This window comes from Somniosus microcephalus, chromosome 1 (genome assembly GCF_052327205.1).
Source record: "Somniosus microcephalus isolate GS21.2 chromosome 1, FLI_Smic_1.0, whole genome shotgun sequence".
Classification (NCBI taxonomy): domain Eukaryota; kingdom Metazoa; phylum Chordata; class Chondrichthyes; order Squaliformes; family Somniosidae; genus Somniosus; species Somniosus microcephalus.
In genome coordinates, this window is record NC_140987.1 from 417,310,629 (window position 1) to 417,330,874 (window position 20,246).

Here is a 20,246-nt window from a genome sequence, read left to right on the forward strand (position 1 = left end):
GGTCTGCAAATCAAACCAATTTTTGCATTGCTCAGGGTCTGCAAATCAAACCAATTTTTGCATTGCTTCTGAATCCAAGTCACTGTGTAAATTAGAAACAATAGTGATCCCAACACCAAGCTCTGGGGCAATCCAGTCTAATTCCGCACAGGCTGATATGACTTCTCTAACAAGTAGCTACTGTTTTCTACTCTTGAACCAGTTTCTTATCCATACCCAAGTTTTACCTTGAATCCCCACAGCTTTGAGCACAACTAAAAGACTGTGAAATTTTATCAAATGCCTTTTGGAGATCCTATTGCAGTGCCGCAGGGTCTACCGCAGTCCACTTGGGTTACCACTTCCTGAAAGAATTCAAGGTGGCTGATCAAGCAGGATCTTCCCCTTTTAAAGCCGCATGTGCTTGTTGTTTCCTCGATAGTTGTTGCACATATAACAATTTTACATGGGATTGAATATGTTCTTATCTGTGTTCCATCAATCTTTTTTGAAAATGGGCATCAAACTATCCTGTTTCCAATCTACTTTTACCTCCCCATTGTCCACTGACTCAATGATGGCCAATGCCTCACAAAGGTCCTCCCCCTAGTCTCTGCCGACATCAAGATAAATTCCATCTAACCTTTAGGATTCATTTTATTTAAGTCCTTGCAGTTTATCTAGCAAATCCATTCCGTTAATAGCCAAGTACGAACTGAGTTTTGCCTTGGTACTCTTGTTTTTAGGAGATAATATTGTTCATGTCTCCCTTGTGAAGCTTTGAGTAATAGTTCAGAATACTTAAGTACTTCATGCTCATTTTTCATGTCCTCACCTCTTATGACAGTACTACTTATTCTATTTAAATATTTTTTTTACTGTTATGTTTCTCTTCTTCCTCACATCTAACATTTTTCATGCCATTTCCTGAGTTTGAATTTACTGTTCTTGCACTTTTTTTTTTAACATTCAGTTCCGAGTCAGTTTTGCCATCAGCACAAGTATTTTAAGGTGGGAGGTACACACAAGGAGAATACAATTATAAGCATTAAGACAACAAGCCATACAGATGTATACTCGGAGCTCCAGCACAGCAAGAGAGCCCCAGGTGGGCAGAGGAAACGCTTCAAGGACACCCTCAAAGCCTCCTTGAAAAAGTGCAACATCCCCACCGACACCTGGGAATCCCTGGCCCAAGACCGCACAAAGTGGAGGAGAAGCATCTCTTCGCCGGGAGCAAGCGCAAGGAGCACACGTCAACCCAAGCACCCCACCCACCCGCCCCTTCAACCACCGTCTGCCCCACCTGTGACAGAGACTGTAGGTCCCGCATTGGACGAATCAGTCACCAGCGAGCTCATTTTTAATGTAGAAGCAAGTCATCCTCAGTTCCGAGGGACTGCCTAAGAGAGGGATGTCCAAGTATGTTTATCCTACGCTTGGATAATATCTTTTTAATTTGTTCTTGGGATGGGACTGGTGTAGGCCAGGCTGCATTTATTGCCCGTCCTTAGTTGTCTTGAGAAAGTGGCAGTGGGCTTTCTCTTCAGCCACTGCAATCTTTGTGCTGACAGTTCTCCCACAGTGGTGGGAAGTAATTTCAAGACATTAACCAAGCAACAATAAAAGGAACAGTGATGTATATCCAAGTCAGGATGGTGTGTGGCTTGCAGTGAATCATGGAGGCGATAGTGTTCCCACGACATTGTTACTCTTGCCATTCTCGGTAGCAGAAGTCACAGGGGAGCGAGATTCTGTAAAAGTAACCTACTATAACCAATGAGCTGGCAGTGGATATTGAGTCCAATGGCAGGGGCACCAATCAAGTGAACTGCTCTGTTCGGGATGACGTTGAGCCTCGACTGATACAGGTACACTATCCCTTATCCGAAAGCCTTGGGACCAGCTGAGTTTCTGTTTTTGGAATTTTTCGGGTTTCAGAAGGTATTATAAGACTGGGAAATTTGTATTTAATATAAATTTTAAAAGTTCAGGCTACCTCTTGCAACTGTTCCATGTCTCATTCCCCTTCCTGCTTCTCTGGAAAGCCGGGTATCGGCTGACTCCTACTAAGCTGGCCCGCAAATCAGGTCGGGTGGGGGGGGAGAAAAGAATTATCGGACGGGCCGCGGTTCAGGTCGGGGGGGTGGGGTCAGGGGAGGGGGGTCTCGGTCAGGGCGGGGAGGGGGGGTGGTCAGGGGGGAGAAAAGAATATTGGACGGGCCGCGGTTCGGGTCGGGAGAAAAGAATATCGGACGAGTCGGGGGGGGGGGGGGCGGGGGGGGAAGGATATCGGACGGGCCGCGGGTCGGGTCGGGGGAGAAAAGAATATCGGACAGGCCGCTGCAGCTATCGGACCGGCCGCTGTATTGTTGGGTTCACTCTCCCGGTACCTCCTTCACACTGCCCGGCTCGGCCTGCAATCTCCTACCCAGGAGGGAACTCTGTGACCCTCTGCCCTGCTCAGCGTAAGTCGTGCGCCACTCTGCTCATGTCGTGCGCACGACTTACGCTGAACGAAAAAACTGTCGGTTTTTAAGAGGTTTTCGGAAGTTCGGATAAAGGATAGTCTACCTGTATCTCCAAAGTCCTTGAACGTATTGTCACCTCCCAAATATCCGTGCCCATCTTTCCTGTAACTCTGTGTTGAACCCCTCCAATCAGGTTTCCATACCTGCCACAGCATTGAAACGGGCCTCATCAAAGTCACAAATAACATTTGACTGTGACTGTGATAAACTATCCCTCCTCATCCTTTCTCGAACCTTCTGCAGTCTTTGTCACAGTTGACCACAATGACTGTTAGGGAGCCGGGTGGCGGGTATTTACAAGAGGTTGAGAAGGAGGTCCCGTAGACACTGGTCCTGTCCAACATGTACGATGTACTCGCTACCTGTGAGGACAAGGAGAAAGACTGCAGGGAGGACAACCACAATGCAGACCAAGGCACCGTGGATCAGAAGGCTGTCTGGGGGGCAGGGGGGAAAGGAAGAGCGAGCAGAATAGAAATGTGGTATTGATAGGGGACTCTCTAATTAGGGGGGATAGATAGCGTTCTCTGCAGCCATGAACGAGCACCCGAAGGGTGTGTTGCCTTCCTGGTGCCAGGGTAAGGGATATCTCACGGTGGTAGGAGGAACTTGAAAAGGGATGGGGCAAATCCAGTTGTCGTGGTCCATCCAGTTGTCATGGTCCATGTTGGAACAAACAACATAGGTAAGAAGAGGGAGGAGGTCCTGCTGAAAGAGTTATCAGGAGTTAGAATCTAAATTTAAAAAGCAGGACCTCGAGGTAATAATCTCTGGGTTATTGCCTGAGCCACGTGCAAATTGGCATAGAAGCAGACATATCAAAACTAACACTTGGCTAAAGGGCTGGTGTGGGAAAGAGGGGTTCCTTTTCATGGGACACTGGCACCAGTTCTGGGTCAGGAAGGAGCTGTACCGATGGGACGGGCTCCACCTGAACCAGGATGGGGCCTGTGTCCGAGCAGAAAGGGTAAATAGGGAGGTAGCAAAGGCTTTAAACTAGTAAGACGGGGGGGGGGGGGGGGAGGGATCTACAAGAAACCTAAGTAGCCTAAATATAAACAAAACAGGAAAAGTGAGCATAAGAAAGAATAAAGTAAGGGAGGACATTGACAGCAAGGGAGCAAATGAGAGTTATAGAACAGGAGTCTAAAAAGATGGTTGCATAGAAACATAGAAGATAGGAGCAGGAGTAGGCCATTCGGCCCCTCGAGCCTGCTCCGCCATTCAAAGCAATCATGGCTGATCGTCCAAATTCAGTACCCTGTCCCTGCCTTCTCCCCATATCCCTTGATCCCTTTAGCCTTAAGAAATATATCCAACTCCTTCTTGAATATATTTAATGAATTGGCCTCAACTGCCTTCTGTGGTAGAGAATTCCACAGGTTCACCACTCTCTGGGTGAAGAAATTCCTCCTCATCTCTGTCCTAAATGGCTTACTCCTTATCCTTAGACTGTGACCCCTGGTTCTGGACTCCCCGGTTAAGTGTAAAGCGAGAGGAAATCATATTAAAAATGAGTTAAACTGTCTGTATAGCTGTGCACACAGTGTCAGGAATAAAACAGGGGAGCTGCAGTCAATCATAGGTTGGGAGGAACCAGACATAGTAGGGATTACTGAGACATGGCTACAGAAAGATCAGGACTTGGAATTAAAACATTGCTGTGTGTAACATATTTAGGAAAGATAAGAGGGGGAAATGGGGGAGGCGGAGTAGCTGTACTTATTAGGGATAACATAATGGCAGTAGAAAAAAGGGACGTAGACATCAGCAAGACAAAAATAGAATCCATATGGATAAGAGATAAAAGATAATGAAGGATCAATCACACTAATAGGCGTACTCTACAGACCACCTAATAGGGGAAGGGAGGTGGAGGAAGAACTATACAGACAAATTAGAGAAATGAGTAAAATCACAGAATAATCATTGGACAGAAGAGGATAAGGGGATAAGGAAATGGAGTTCCTAGAATGTCAACAGGACTCCTTTCTAACCCAATATGTAAAAAGCCCAACAAGGGAGGATTCGCTATTGGATCTAGTTATGGGGAATGAGCCAGAGCAGATAAGAGAAGTAAAAGTAGGGGAACATATAGGCAATAGTGACCATAATATAATACACTTTAAGATGACAATAGAGAAAGACATAAGAATGACAAAAACCAAGTTACAGGAAACTGTGTGTTATCCGGAGGCTAAATGTCCGGCAAGCTCGAGCCACCGGCAAAAATCAGGAGCCGTTTCATTAGGTTTTTTTTCTTTTCGTTGCTTTTTTCTCAACAGTCAAGCTCTGCAAGGTCTCGCTGAAGCTGTTGCTAAGCTACAGAGACGCTAGCAAGGTACGGCCGACCGTTTAGAAGCTGTTGCTAAGCAACAGGGTTTGTTGCCAGATACGGAGCTCAAAATCTCCATATGTTTCAACATTAGCGCTGGTTTGTCCGGCAGTTTTGATGGGACGGCAACAGCTTGGTCCAGTCGGTGCCGGATAGCACAAAGTTTCCTGTAATAGATTGGAGAAAAGCTGATTTTGAGGGGCTGAGAATAGGACGTGGGAAGATAAAATGGGCAACAATATTGTAGAACAACTATGGGAAACATTTAAAACGGTGTTCAACAAAGTGCAGGAAAAATATGTTCCGCTGAAAGGAAAGAACAAACTAAACACTAATGAGACTCCATGGATGAATAAAGGCGTAAGGAAATAATTGAGGGTAAGGAAAGAGGCATACATTAAGTACAGAGACAGCAGAGGAGTACATGGTAAGAGAGAATACAAAGGGATTAGGAGAGAAGTCAAAAAAAAATTAGGAAGGCAAAGAGGAACAATGAAATTAATTTATCAAGGAACATAAAACAAAATATTTTACTGTTTCGCTTTATGTTCCTTGATAAGTTAAGGAAATTATCCTGGAACATAAAACCAATAAAAAGAGGTTAGGATGGGAATAGGGCCATTAAGGGATGGACAGGACAATACCACAGGTAATGATAGGGAGATGGCACAAATATTAAATCATTATTTCACTTTGGTATTTACCAGGGAGATAGAACAGGTGGACATGACATTGGATGATGAGGTGAGTAATGAGATAAGTGCATTTAAAATAAAAAAAGGGGACATATTAAATAAACTAATCAAACTCAAAGAGGATCCCTGGTCCGCATTTTAAAAGAATCTAGGGAAGAGATAGCAGAGGCATTATTACACATATTTAATAATTCATTAGAAACAGGAGAAGTGCCATTGGACTGGCGGATAGCTAATGTAACACCTATATTTGAGATGGGGGATAGAACATGTCCAGGGAATTATAGACCAGTCAGCTTAATATCGGTGGTAGGAAAAATAATGGAATCCCGACTAAAGTAGAGAATAGAAGAACATCTAGAAACAAAATATATAATAAATGAATAGTCAGCATGAATTTCAAAAGGGAAAATCTTGCTTGACCAACCTTATTGAATTTTTTTGAAGAGGTAACAGAGAAAGTAGACAATGCAGTAGATGTAATTTCTCTAGATTTTCAAAAGGCCTTTCGATAAGGTACCCCATAATAGACTAATGAATAAGGTCAGAGAATGCGGAGTCAGGGGACAAGTAGCAGAATGGATTGCTAGCTACCCTTAAGACAGAAAGCAGAGAGTGGGAGTAAAGGGTAGCTATTCACAGTGGTGGAAGGTGGGTAGTGGTGTTCCACAAAGATCAGTGCTGGGAGCACTGCTGTTCACAATTTACATTAACGATTTAGACTTTGGAATCAAACACACAATTTCTAAATTTGCGGATGATACCAAATTTGGGGGGGACTGCAACAAATTATAGGAGGACATTAATAAACTTGCAGAATGGGCAAATAATTGGCAAATGAACTTCAATACAGACAAATGTGAGGTAGTACATTTTGGTAGGAAGAATAGGGAGGTCACTTATCACTTGGAGTGTGTCAGCCTAGATGGGGTAGAGGAACAAAGGGATCTCCGAGTACAAATACAGGAAACTCTCTTTTAACCGGCACCTAAATATCCGGACACCACTTAACCGGCAAAATTCAGGAGTAGGTTCAGCTAAGTTTTACTATATATTCGTGGCTGTGTAACCGGGGTTCCTGGATCCGTAGCCGTGTAACTAGGGTTCCTGCATCTGTGGCCGTGTACGGGGCTCTCGTACCTTGGTAAGTATACCTCTCTGTAATCCAGACTTTTTGATCAACCAGCACCACGCCGGTACCGTCGGTGCCGGATAAAAAAAAGTTTCCTGTACACAAATTACTAAAAGTTGCGCCACAGGTTAGCAAGGCCATTAAAAATGCAAACCAAGCACTAAGGTTTATTTCTCGAGAGACAGAATTGAAAAGTAGGGAAGTTATGCTAAACCTGTATCAAACCTTGGTTAGACCACACTTGGAGTACTGCTTGCAGTTCTGGTCGCCATATTATAAAAAGGATATAGAGGGTGCAGGGAAGATTCACAAGGATGATACCAGAAATGCGAGGGTATACATATCAGGAAAGGATGAACAGGCTGAGTCTCTTTTCTCTTTAAAAAAAAAGACTGAGGGGTGACTTAAAAGAGGTCTATGAAATTATGAAAGGGTTTCGATAGAGTGGATAGAGAGAGAATGTTTCCACTTGTGGGGAAGAGCATAACTAGAGGCCATCAATATAAGATAGTCACCAAGAAATCCAATAGGGAATTCAGAAGAAACTTCTTTACCCAAAGAGTGGCAAGAATGTGGAACTCGCTACCACACGGAGTGGTTGAAGCAAATAGTATGGATGCATTTAAGGGGAGGCTGGACAAAATATGAGGGAGAAGGGAATAGAGGGTTATGCTGATAGATTTAGATGAGGAAGAACGGAAGGAGGCCCGAGTGGAGCATAAACACAGGCATGGACTGGTTGGGCCGAATGGCCTGTTTCTGTGCCGTATGTAATCCTATGTAAACCCCAGCTCTACCTCACCGCCACCCTCTCTCGACCCCTCCACTGTCTCTAAATTGTCAGACTGCTTGTCTGACATCCAGTACTGGATGAGCAGAAATTTCCTCCGATTAAATATTGGGAAGACCTAAGCCGTTGTCTTCAGTCCATGCCACAAACTCCGTTCCCCCTAGACACCGACTCCAGCCCATTCCCTGGCCAATGTGAAACTGAACTAGGCTGTTGGCAGCCTTGGCGTCCTATTTGACGCCAAGCTGAGGTTCCAACCACATAGCCTCTCCATCACCAAGACTGCCCATTTCCACCTCAGGTACATCCGCCCTTGCCTCAGCGTATCTGCTGCTGAAACCTTCATCCATGTCTTTGTTACCTCTAGACTTGACTATTCTGACGCTCTCCTGGCCGGCCTTCCAATTTGTACACTGCATAAACTTGAGCTCATCGAAAACTCTGCTGCCCATATCCTAGCTCACACCAAGTCCCTTTCACCCATCACCATGATGATTGCTGACTTACACTGGCTCCCAGTCTGCAACACCTCAAATTTAAAATTCTTACCTCGTTTTCAAATCCCTCCATAGCCTAGCCCCTTCCTGTCTCTGTAACCTCTTCAAAGCCTACAACCCTCTGAGATCTCTGCGCTTCTCCAATTCTGGCCTCTTGCACGTCCTTCATTTTCATCGCTCCATCACTGGCAGCTGTGCTTTCAGCTGTCTAGGCTCCGAGATCTGGAAATCTCACCCTAAACCTCTACACATCTCCCTCCTCCTTTAAGGCGCTTAAAACTACCTATTGTCATGGGTAAAGAATTGATTAGGAAGTAGGAGGCAGAAAGCAGGGATAATGGGTATGTACTCAGATTGGCAGGATGTGACTCATGTCCCCCAGGGATCTGTAGTGGGGCCTCAGCTTTTCACTACATTTAGAAATGACTTAGATGAAGGAAGAGCGAGCCATATATCTAACTATTGCCAGTGGGTCTCACAGTATTGCTGAACCCCTACTCCAACCTCTACAGCAAATGAAGTAAGTGAGGGGTACCTGGATTGAGAATGGAGCCATAGCACTGAATGCAGGCTTGCTTGGGCAGGAATAGGAGGATGGAAAGACCAACAGTCTCTGCTGGGAATAACCATGGAGTGCAGCATAGAACAAAAAAGGGTCAAATTCCTGCCTGTTTGCAGCTCACAACAAACAATAGGAGCCCAGCACTTCATTCAAACCTATTAAACAATAATTGGGACAGAGCAGAGAGGCCAGGGGAGACATCAGCAGCTCAAGAACCTCCAGGCCAATGAGACGAAGGTAGTAGTACAGTTGGGAAGATGTCCAAGAAAAGGCCAATACAGGAAACTTTCTGGTATCCGGCACTGACGGGACCGAGCTGGTGCCGTACCATCAAAACTGCCGTAGAAACCAGCACTAATGTTAAAACATACGGAGCTTTTGAGCTCCGTGTGAATCAACAAACCCTGTTGCTTAGCAACAGCTTCAAAGGTCGGCCGCAGCTTAAAAGCGTCTCTGTAGCTAAGCAACAGCTTCAGCTAGACCTTGCAGAGCCTGACTGGAAAAAAAAAGCAACGAGAAGTAAAAAAACTTATAGGAAACGGCTCCTGAATTTTGCCGGTAGATAGAGCTTTCCGGACATTTAACCTCCGGTTAAACGAAAGTTTCCTGTATTACTAAAAGAAGTCGGACAAATCCCTACAGCCACAGGTCAGACCAGATTGCTCTAAAGAAATTAAGGGCATTGGCCACAGACTAAATGGGCCAACCTTTTTATGGTGACGTAGCTTAAAGTAGATACAAAATGAAATATAGAAGAAACCTTAAAAAATATGTAATTAGAGGTTATGAAGTACGTGGAAAAATAAAATGCTGAAATTCAAGATTTCAATTATTGAGCCAAAGTGGGTGACATGATGCAGGAGATGGAAATATAAATCAGCAAAGGAAGAGAGAGCTTCAAATCTGAAAATTCTGTCTAATCATGCTGAACATTCAGTAAGTAAATGCTCCATGTGATGTGGTACTAAGGATGACAACTAGCCTCCATAACTTTGGGCTGAAGTGGGGAAATTAAACCATCACAGAACCCCGGTCGATAAGTATAAGATTGGGTTTGGCGGTGATGTCCTCCATAGTCGAACAGGCTGCTGAAACTCACCGTCTGGGGTGACATGAAGAATAATCTCTTGGGTGGGCAGTTTGACCCACTGAACCATACCCCAGCCCAAATCACTGGCTTCAAGAAAGGAGAGAAAAACATTAATTGCACAAATTGGTAGAGTTGGGAAACACGCAAGACGATCAGTTTTCATTCTGGAATATATTGTGCAGCTGAAGAACTTAAACAACTTACTGAGGGAGATGAAATTCTGTGGGTATTTCAGGTTCAGCTAGCATCTCCTACACATCTTCCGTGACAAAAATAAATTATATTGGTCCTCCCCACTTCACAATAGCAGTGTGTTCAGTTCCAACCTAGTCACTTCTAGTCACAGAACGCAAAACCTGAAAGGAAGAAAAAATAAACTGAATCTTTTGACTTCCTCCCCTTTAGTTTTTTCACATTTATATTTTACAGCAAATATAGCTCAACGGGTAAAAAGGACCATCTAGCACAGCACTCAGCTATACAGATCAGAAGGACCAGGTTGGATTCCCGGTCAATGCTGTCTGGTAGCAGCTAGGAAGCTATAACTGGCCTCAGCACTCCTTGGCACATGGGAGTAGAGTGGAAGAAATCAGCTGAAGTTTCACTGCTGTTGAGGAATGAGGGGAATACTTGTTGGAAAGTGGGAGCAGGAAGATGACAGAATTGAAACAGCCCACAGCTAACACTCACTGTCTCGGATGACAGATAAAGAATGAACATTTGAATGTGAAACAATACCCCAAGATGAGGACAAGAGTCAAAAACTGATGTTTTTTTTTGCTGTAAACGGCTAGGGCTAGCAGGATTGTGTAATCCACTAACTCCACATCCAGTACTACCTCATGTATTGGTGGGTCTCCAGACAAATGTAGATGTAAGAAATTTCCACATGAGCAGCCAACTAAGAAAATCAAGTTTTCAGTGCCAGGGCAGAGTCGAAGGAACCTGTGGAAGTGGGTAGGGGAGTGACGAAGGGAGGGGGTAGGGAGGGAGGAAGAAAGAGTGGAGGTCGGGGGAGTAACAGGAAGTACAGGGTGGGTGGTGGAGGAAGAAGGAATCAGAAGGACAGAAGTGGGGGGGGGTGGAAGTGATGAGGTGGTGAGGAAGGGGAGGGAGGCAGAGTGTTAAAGGAAGAAAGGGAAGCAAGGAATAGTGCAGGGAGGTAGGAAAAGCAAGAATGGAAGGAGGGTGAGGGAGGAGTGGAAGTCTAAAGTATATTTAAATGCTCAGCAGAAAAAGGTAAAATATTAAAACTTTAAATGATTGAGCTGGAGCGTCGCCTGCTCAGACAGCTGCTTCATTACAAATTCCCCATTGCCACAAAGCCGGAGAGTCCCTTGTCGTGGTGGCCCTCTGGAGTCTCACCACTGTTGAAGTGGGCAGCCATGGCATCAGCAACTATCAGGGATGGAGAAGCTCCAGCTGAAGTGGAACATCATGGCAAGGGAGGAGCACCAGCCTAATTTGAAGTGGGGGAGGTTCCAGCTCCAGTTGGCAACTACAGCAAGGAAGGAGCCTGAGAACTAGTGGGAGCAAAGTAGATCATTGGCAGCGGTGTTAGCTATCGGGCAGGCCAGCTCAAACAGAACACCCATGGTGACGGCCCGAAGGACATAGTGACTCAGGAGCATAATGATGTGTGCTCAAAAAGAAAAATCAAGTCTTGAGTGAGAAGCTGATGTAGCTTCAGCATCTCGAGAACAAGCCAGCAGGCAACAACCAGAATATAGGAAGACTGAGTGGGATGGCCAGAGACTGCTGAAAGTGGCCAATTTTTAAATTATTTACCTGCATAGACAAGAGTGTGCAAGTGGGCAAGAGCACGCAGGGAGAGGCAAGAGATGTGGTAAAGTGTGAATTAAGAGGGGAGTGAGACACACAAACAAGTTGCTGATGTATAGCAACCCTCAATGGGTAGTTAACTGACAAATTCATCACCTTGATACAGACACGTGTGGAAACCTGTTAGGATAATCTGCTCAATCCATTGACCTTCAAAAGTTGAAACAACCACCCTCAGCTGTTGGACTGTTTAGTTGAGAAATTTCCAGTGGCAAAAAGCATGTTACTGTGGATCAGTCTCTGTACGAGTCAGGTGCTCAAAGGTCCCTCTGGACAGTCAAGCCTACTTGGAAGTGCTCTGCCTCCCCTCTTGCCTGAAGCAGGTTTTGCTCCAATGTTTTAGGTGTGAGCACACATTGTTACCCCACTTCGATGCCCACTTGTTTTTTTCTGCTCCCGGTTCTGCAGCACTGAGGAAAGGACGGAGCCAACTGAGCCAGGAATACAGGCAGTCTGGGATTAGAGTTGCTGCTGGGAGTGAAGGATCAAGTAGGATAGGTTAGAAGGGAGTTAGCAAGTACAAGAGTTGAACAGAGAACACAGATAGGCCAAATTGCAACATCTTTGCAGATTGTGCAACAATGATGGCGCTGTTCACAAATACATTTTTGCAAATGTTGAATATAGATGAGAAAGGCCATGGGGAGCAAGACCAACAGGTGAAGGAGGATAGCAAGCAGAAATAGCATCAGTGCAGCAGTCATTAAAGACCCTGTACCTGCAGGTCATGTGGTTCCCAAGAGCCAAATTGTTACAGGAATAATAGGAACACAAATCACAATTCCCACAGATTAGATCACGAGATAAATACATGGAATGAGTAGACCAATCAAGTGGTAGAAGAAAAAACAATACACATATAATCACCGCTTTCTATAAATATACTGCAGTAATATTTTAATTTGTGTTGTAGGATTATTGAATGATTATATATTTTTTTAAAGCTTTTGGGCAACAAGAAAGCTATGGTGCACTTTTATTTATGACACAAGTTACCATGTTTGAGAAAGTGGGAGCAAAACTGCAGAGCCCTGCTCTTCATTGAGGCAGCCTTCAACTGCCAATGAAAATGTTTGCAAGTCGGAAAATTGAATCCACTTTTTTTTTAAGAAAGTGTTTCACCAAGCCACTTCAGAAGTTACAAAAATTTTAATTATATGGATTGTAATTTATACCAATGCAAAATCTAAGCGGTGATGGATTGCCTCTTCCGGATGGTCTCAACATCATTCGAAAAGAACTTGCATTTATTTCACACCGTGAACATCGAAAAAAAATGTCCAAAGGTCACAAAACCACCAAGGGAAAAAAAATTCAACCATCCAAGGACTCCGGAAGACGTAAAGAGTATTTCAGTTGTTTTGTACTTAAGCAAATTCAATTACTGCTGGTAGTAACATTAGATCTAATTTTCAACATATAGGCCTAGAAATTCAGTCGCGTTTGCGCCCACTTATTGGCTATAAAGTGGTTTGCGCCTAAAGTTTTTTATCGCCCGAAATTCAGATGGACCCTAACATCGGCGTTAGCCGGTAGCGCCGTGCCGGCACCGATGACGTCATCGGTGTGCGCAGCGCCCCGGTTGCAATGCTATTCCGGCCCGATGGCCAAATTCAGTTGCGGCCACCTCGCCCGTGGCAGCCGCAAACAGCATTTGTGAAACGGGGTCTTGCAGCTCCGAAAGGCCGGCGCATAAAGGTGGAGCGGTGGCCGCCTGCCCGCACCTCCCTCCCCGGACTCCTGCACCACCCCCCCGCGGCATTGATGTCCGAGTCCCGCGAGCCCGGCACTTCTCCGTGGTGCCGGGTTCATTTGCCGGGGGAACCCACCGGTGATCTGACGGCTGCAGGCAGCTCCTCCTTAAGAGGAGGAGGAGGCCTGCAGTACCCCAGCCTGCCGCACCGCATCGAGTGCCGCAGCGGGAGCTGGACGCCTGAAAGTGACATTCATCGCCCCTAGCGAGGCGGCCAAACCCTGCAATAGCGCCCACCGCCGTCTTGGCCCGTCGCAACTGAATTTTAGGCGGGCGCTACGGGAATCCTGGTGGGCGCAAAATTTCGGGCGCAAAAGACCTGGCGGGGCCATACCGAATTTCTAGGCCATAGTTTTACAATAACAGCTAAATAAGGAAACTGAAGCTATTACCACTAACAATGATCTTTCAGAGGAACATGGCAAATTCAAAGCAACAATTGAGAGAATAATTAATTCTATTGAAAAGTGGGGGCAGGGCATCATAGATGGTAATTTAGAGTTTTATCTTAACAACCGGGGTTCATATCCAGTCTAAATGAATCGTTACAATTAAGATCTCCTCTCTGCAAGGGCTTCAGTGAAATTTACTTGGATACTCCAGGACAGTCCAACCAAATTCATGAAAAAATGTTTACTGGAATTGCTCATCATCTACACCAGAACCTGATTGGGACCTACAGTGAAGGTGGTGGTCTGCAACTCTGAAAACCTACAAGGATTGATACTTATGGTTGTTTTTTGTTTTGTTTAAAACCTCGTGTGCAAATCCATAGTGCAATAAATGACATCATTTCCCATTAAACTGGCAGTCTCACTTAGAGGTCACAAGGTTAGATAGCATGGGAAACTAAAATGTCTCACTGGGTGCAAGAGAGATATCCTGTACCTAAAATGAGCTTTGTTCGGGTCCTGGGTCCTCAAAGCATCCCTTGAACAGAAAGTTCACAGAATGGCAGTTACACATGCTACAACAAAAGTGCTGAATCCTAAAGTAAATTACATATTTTGGGGGGTGGGAAAAGAATGGGGAAAAAATAGAAATTGGATTTAGTGCAAAAATGTTGCGCTTTTAAGCTTAATCATAAAGCTGCAAAACTATTCAGCAACCACACACTGCAAATACAAACACTATTAAGAATACCACTGTAACTACTGCACATCACATTTACATCATGTTCCAAAAGAACAAAAATACTAATTTTTGCATGGAAGTGTTTAATTTACTTGTACAAATTGCGAAATGCACCCAAGATCCAATACTGTGCTCATCTTGCAACCACTTAGCTCAAAACAACCAAATTAAAAAGATAAATGGAATATAATAAAGCAAATAGAAAATTCTGTAGGTATATTAGATTGAAAATTGTAAATGTACAAGTTTCTAACAGATTATTGCATGGAACCTCCAGTGAATTATTTTTCAAATATTTCTTTGAGATGAACTACAAGATTAATCATGTTCTACTTTATAACACCTGCACAATTGATTTTTGGACTTCACATATTGAACATTGCAATTTCCTCTGTGACCATTAGAGGAGCCAAATTTTACACAAAAATACAAGTGAAGTATGGTTTTAACAGTTCCAGAGTAAACTTGTATAAATGTAATTTTAATGTTGTGCAATTACAATAGTTTAAATCAAAAGGAATGTTAAAAAAAAATTGCACACTTCCAAGACAAGTTAGCCATACATTTTTTGCACATTTTAAATTCTGAAGAAATATTTATGCAGAGTATGTGACAAGATTGAGCTCAATTACATTTCTAGTGTTGTCATTCAACTTAACTAGGATAATTTGATGCACAGGTGGGGAAGGAGATAAATCACATTTGTGCCAATATTTAATAATGCTGTACACTACTTTAAATTTGCCGCCTTAAAATTAATCCCACATTATCAGTGACCGATTTGCAACTACCAGAACTTCGCCCCACTGTAATGCAGCTTAAAATGCTTTCCAGAAATAGCCTGCTTCTCTTAATTTGAATTATCTCCTTATTCAAGTTTTGAGCAGGAAAAAAAATGGAAGGGGAGGGGAGGGACGGGGGGGGGGGGGGGGGGAGGAGGAGAGGGGGACTGGGGGGGGTGGGGGAGAGGAGGAGAGAGGGACGGGGGAGGAGGAGGAGAGGAGGAGAGAGGGACGGGGGGGGTGGGGGAGAGGAGGAGAGAGGGACGGGGGAGGAGGAGGAGGAGGAGGAGAGAGGGACGGGGGGGGGGAGGAGGAGGAGGAGGAAGGGAGGAGGAGGAGGAGAGGGGGACGGGGGGAGGAGGAGGAGGAGAGAGGGACGGGGGGAGGAGGAGAGAGGGACGGGGGGAGGAGGAGAGAGGGACGGGGGGAGGAGGAGAGAGGGACGGGGGGAGGAGGAGAGAGGGACGGGGGGAGGAGGAGAGAGGGACGGGGGGAGGAGGAGAGAGGGACGGGGGGAGGAGAAGAGAGGGACGGGGGGAGGAGAAGAGAGGGACGGGGGGAGGAGAAGAGAGGGACGGGGGGAGGAGAAGAGAGGGACGGGGGGAGGAGAAGAGAGGGACGGGGGGAGGAGAAGAGAGGGACGGGGGGAGGAGAAGAGAGGGACGGGGGGAGGAGAAGAGAGGGACGGGGGGAGGAGAAGAGAGGGACGGGGGGAGGAGAAGAGAGGGACGGGGGGAGGAGAAGAGAGGGACGGGGGGAGGAGAAGAGAGGGACGGGGGGAGGAGAAGAGAGGGACGGGGGGAGGAGAAGAGAGGGACGGGGGGAGGAGAAGAGAGGGACGGGGGGAGGAGAAGAGAGGGACGGGGGGAGGAGAAGAGAGGGACGGGGGGAGGAGAAGAGAGGGACGGGGGGAGGAGAAGAGAGGGACGGGGGGAGGAGAAGAGAGGGACGGGGGGAGGAGAAGAGAGGGACGGGGGGAGGAGAAGAGAGGGACGGGGGGAGGAGAAGAGAGGGACGGGGGGAGGAGAAGAGAGGGACGGGGGGAGGAGAAGAGAGGGACGGGGGGAGGAGAAGAGAGGGACGGGGGGAGGAGAAGAGAGGGACGGGGGGAGGAGAAGAGAGGGACGGGGGGAGGAGAAGAGAGGGACGGGGGGAGGAGAAGAGAGGGACGGGGGGAGGAGAAGAGAGGGACGGGGGGAGGAGAAGAGAGGGACGGGGGGAGGAGAAGAGAGGGACGGGGGGAGGAGAAGAGAGGGACGGGGGGAGGAGAAGAGAGGGACGGGGGGAGGAGAAGAGAGGGACGGGGGGAGGAGAAGAGAGGGACGGGGGGAGGAGAAGAGAGGGACGGGGGGAGGAGAAGAGAGGGACGGGGGGAGGAGAAGAGAGGGACGGGGGGAGGAGAAGAGAGGGACGGGGGGAGGAGAAGAGAGGGACGGGGGGAGGAGAAGAGAGGGACGGGGGGAGGAGAAGAGAGGGACGGGGGGAGGAGAAGAGAGGGACGGGGGGAGGAGAAGAGAGGGACGGGGGGAGGAGAAGAGAGGGACGGGGGGAGGAGAAGAGAGGGACGGGGGGAGGAGAAGAGAGGGACGGGGGGAGGAGAAGAGAGGGACGGGGGGAGGAGAAGAGAGGGACGGGGGGAGGAGAAGAGAGGGACGGGGGGAGGAGAAGAGAGGGACGGGGGGAGGAGAAGAGAGGGACGGGGGGAGGAGAAGAGAGGGACGGGGGGAGGAGAAGAGAGGGACGGGGGGAGGAGAAGAGAGGGACGGGGGGAGGAGAAGAGAGGGACGGGGGGAGGAGAAGAGAGGGACGGGGGGAGGAGAAGAGAGGGACGGGGGGAGGAGAAGAGAGGGACGGGGGGAGGAGAAGAGAGGGACGGGGGGAGGAGAAGAGAGGGACGGGGGGAGGAGAAGAGAGGGACGGGGGGAGGAGAAGAGAGGGACGGGGGGAGGAGAAGAGAGGGACGGGGGGAGGAGAAGAGAGGGACGGGGGGAGGAGAAGAGAGGGACGGGGGGAGGAGAAGAGAGGGACGGGGGGAGGAGAAGAGAGGGACGGGGGGAGGAGAAGAGAGGGACGGGGGGAGGAGAAGAGAGGGACGGGGGGAGGAGAAGAGAGGGACGGGGGGAGGAGAAGAGAGGGACGGGGGGAGGAGAAGAGAGGGACGGGGGGAGGAGAAGAGAGGGACGGGGGGGAGGAGAAGAGAGGGACGGGGGGAGGAGAAGAGAGGGACGGGGGGGAGGAGAAGAGAGGGACGGGGGGGAGGAGAAGAGAGGGACGGGGGGAGGAGAAGAGAGGGACGGGGGGAGGAGAAGAGAGGGACGGGGGGAGGAGAAGAGAGGGACGGGGGGAGGAGAAGAGAGGGACGGGGGGAGGAGAAGAGAGGGACGGGGGGAGGAGAAGAGAGGGACGGGGGGAGGAGAAGAGAGGGACGGGGGGAGGAGAAGAGAGGGACGGGGGGAGGAGAAGAGAGGGACGGGGGGAGGAGAAGAGAGGGACGGGGGGAGGAGAAGAGAGGGACGGGGGGAGGAGAAGAGAGGGACGGGGGGAGGAGAAGAGAGGGACGGGGGGAGGAGAAGAGAGGGACGGGGGGAGGAGAAGAGAGGGACGGGGGGAGGAGAAGAGAGGGACGGGGGGAGGAGAAGAGAGGGACGGGGGGAGGAGAAGAGAGGGACGGGGGGAGGAGAAGAGAGGGACGGGGGGAGGAGAAGAGAGGGACGGGGGGAGGAGAAGAGAGGGACGGGGGGAGGAGAAGAGAGGGACGGGGGGAGGAGAAGAGAGGGACGGGGGGAGGAGAAGAGAGGGACGGGGGGAGGAGAAGAGAGGGACGGGGGGAGGAGAAGAGAGGGACGGGGGGAGGAGAAGAGAGGGACGGGGGGAGGAGAAGAGAGGGACGGGGGGAGGAGAAGAGAGGGACGGGGGGAGGAGAAGAGAGGGACGGGGGGAGGAGAAGAGAGGGACGGGGGGAGGAGAAGAGAGGGACGGGGGGAGGAGAAGAGAGGGACGGGGGGAGGAGAAGAGAGGGACGGGGGGAGGAGAAGAGAGGGACGGGGGGAGGAGAAGAGAGGGACGGGGGGAGGAGAAGAGAGGGACGGGGGGAGGAGAAGAGAGGGACGGGGGGAGGAGAAGAGAGGGACGGGGGGAGGAGAAGAGAGGGACGGGGGGAGGAGAAGAGAGGGACGGGGGGAGGAGAAGAGAGGGACGGGGGGAGGAGAAGAGAGGGACGGGGGGAGGAGAAGAGAGGGACGGGGGGAGGAGAAGAGAGGGACGGGGGGAGGAGAAGAGAGGGACGGGGGGAGGAGAAGAGAGGGACGGGGGGAGGAGAAGAGAGGGACGGGGGGAGGAGAAGAGAGGGACGGGGGGAGGAGAAGAGAGGGACGGGGGGAGGAGAAGAGAGGGACGGGGGGAGGAGAAGAGAGGGACGGGGGGAGGAGAAGAGAGGGACGGGGGGAGGAGAAGAGAGGGACGGGGGGAGGAGAAGAGAGGGACGGGGGGAGGAGAAGAGAGGGACGGGGGGAGGAGAAGAGAGGGACGGGGGGAGGAGAAGAGAGGGACGGGGGGAGGAGAAGAGAGGGACGGGGGGAGGAGAAGAGAGGGACGGGGGGAGGAGAAGAGAGGGACGGGGGGAGGAGAAGAGAGGGACGGGGGGAGGAGAAGAGAGGGACGGGGGAGGAGAAGAGAGGGACGGGGGGAGGAGAAGAGAGGGACGGGGGGAGGAGAAGAGAGGGACGGGGGGAGGAGAAGAGAGGGACGGGGGGAGGAGAAGAGAGGGACGGGGGGAGGAGAAGAGAGGGACGGGGGGAGGAGAAGAGAGGGACGGGGGGAGGAGAAGAGAGGGACGGGGGGAGGAGAAGAGAGGGACGGGGGGAGGAGAAGAGAGGGACGGGGGGAGGAGAAGAGAGGGACGGGGGGAGGAGAAGAGAGGGACGGGGGGAGGAGAAGAGAGGGACGGGGGGAGGAGAAGAGAGGGACGGGGGGAGGAGAAGAGAGGGACGGGGGGAGGAGAAGAGAGGGACGGGGGGAGGAGAAGAGAGGGACGGGGGGAGGAGAAGAGAGGGACGGGGGGAGGAGAAGAGAGGGACGGGGGGAGGAGAAGAGAGGGACGGGGGGAGGAGAAGAGAGGGACGGGGGGAGGAGAAGAGAGGGACGGGGGGAGGAGAAGAGAGGGACGGGGGGAGGAGAAGAGAGGGACGGGGGGAGGAGAAGAGAGGGACGGGGGGAGGAGAAGAGAGGGACGGGGGGAGGAGAAGAGAGGGACGGGGGGAGGAGAAGAGAGGGACGGGGGGAGGAGAAGAGAGGGACGGGGGGAGGAGAAGAGAGGGACGGGGGGAGGAGAAGAGAGGGACGGGGGGAGGAGAAGAGAGGGACGGGGGGAGGAGAAGAGAGGGACGGGGGGAGGAGAAGAGAGGGACGGGGGAGGAGAAGAGGGACCTGGGGGTAAGAGAGGGACTGTGTGGGGAGGGGTGAGGAGAGGGGCAAGGCAGGGAGAGAAGAGGAAATGAGAGAGGGATGTTAACTTTGCTGCAGTGCAGAAAGGGGAGGTGGTCTGATTTTATCTACCTCGGGGTAGTGATGGAATTTTGTGCCAGTCGTGGGGACGAAATGGAACATCCATTATTTTGTCTCAGCGAGGCTGAAGTACCATTATTGCCTCAGTAGGCTGGAGAGAGGGTGTGGGGGGGGGTTGGGGTGGCAGGTGCTGAGTCCCATATTTGCCTTTGCATAGGGTGGGGGATGTTGTCAGGTATTTGAGATCGTGACTTTGTCATTTATTCTTCTTTATATTCCTCACTATGGGCAACCATACAGAGATCACTTCAAAGAGTTGGGGTGTCATGAACAGTATTCAATTTGCTCTCTTTGGTGACTTTGCTTTGTGATTCTGGTTTGCATTAAGTTTATTGGGCTGACTTTCTAGCCAGCGGTGCCATCCACTGGTGTCTTTTATCTCGTTTCTTGCTGGACCTGTTGATTTCTTTTCCAAGTCAAGCTTATTTTTGAAAAGGTGTTTTTCATTTCTTTAGAATTACATTTTCTTATTTCGTTTTTTTTTTCTTTTCCTTCTTGCATATTTCCAAAAGTGAGTTTCTATTTATCGGTTTTAGGTGGTCTAGTCTCATAACGCAATGT

The 20,246-nt window shown here is 49.3% G+C and overlaps 1 protein-coding gene across 7 annotated transcripts in view; it reads right to left on the reverse strand.

Annotated features, from left to right (window-relative positions):
• Positions 1-20,246, reverse strand: part of stag2b (STAG2 cohesin complex component b) — a 186,465-nt gene that overhangs the window by 112,195 nt on the left and 54,024 nt on the right. For 4 of the 7 annotated variants that reach the window (XM_085999360.1, XM_085999368.1, XM_085999345.1 and 1 more), the window contains one exon: positions 9,816-9,967. The exons of 2 other annotated variants lie outside the window; for them this stretch is intronic. In XM_085999360.1, the coding sequence (XP_085855486.1) occupies positions 9,816-9,859 (44 nt within the window). In that variant the 5' untranslated portion in view covers positions 9,860-9,967. Of the gene's footprint in view, positions 1-9,620; positions 9,699-9,815; positions 9,968-20,246 lie in introns of those variants that run through there. One more of the 7 variants, XM_085999375.1, reaches the window with a different exon arrangement.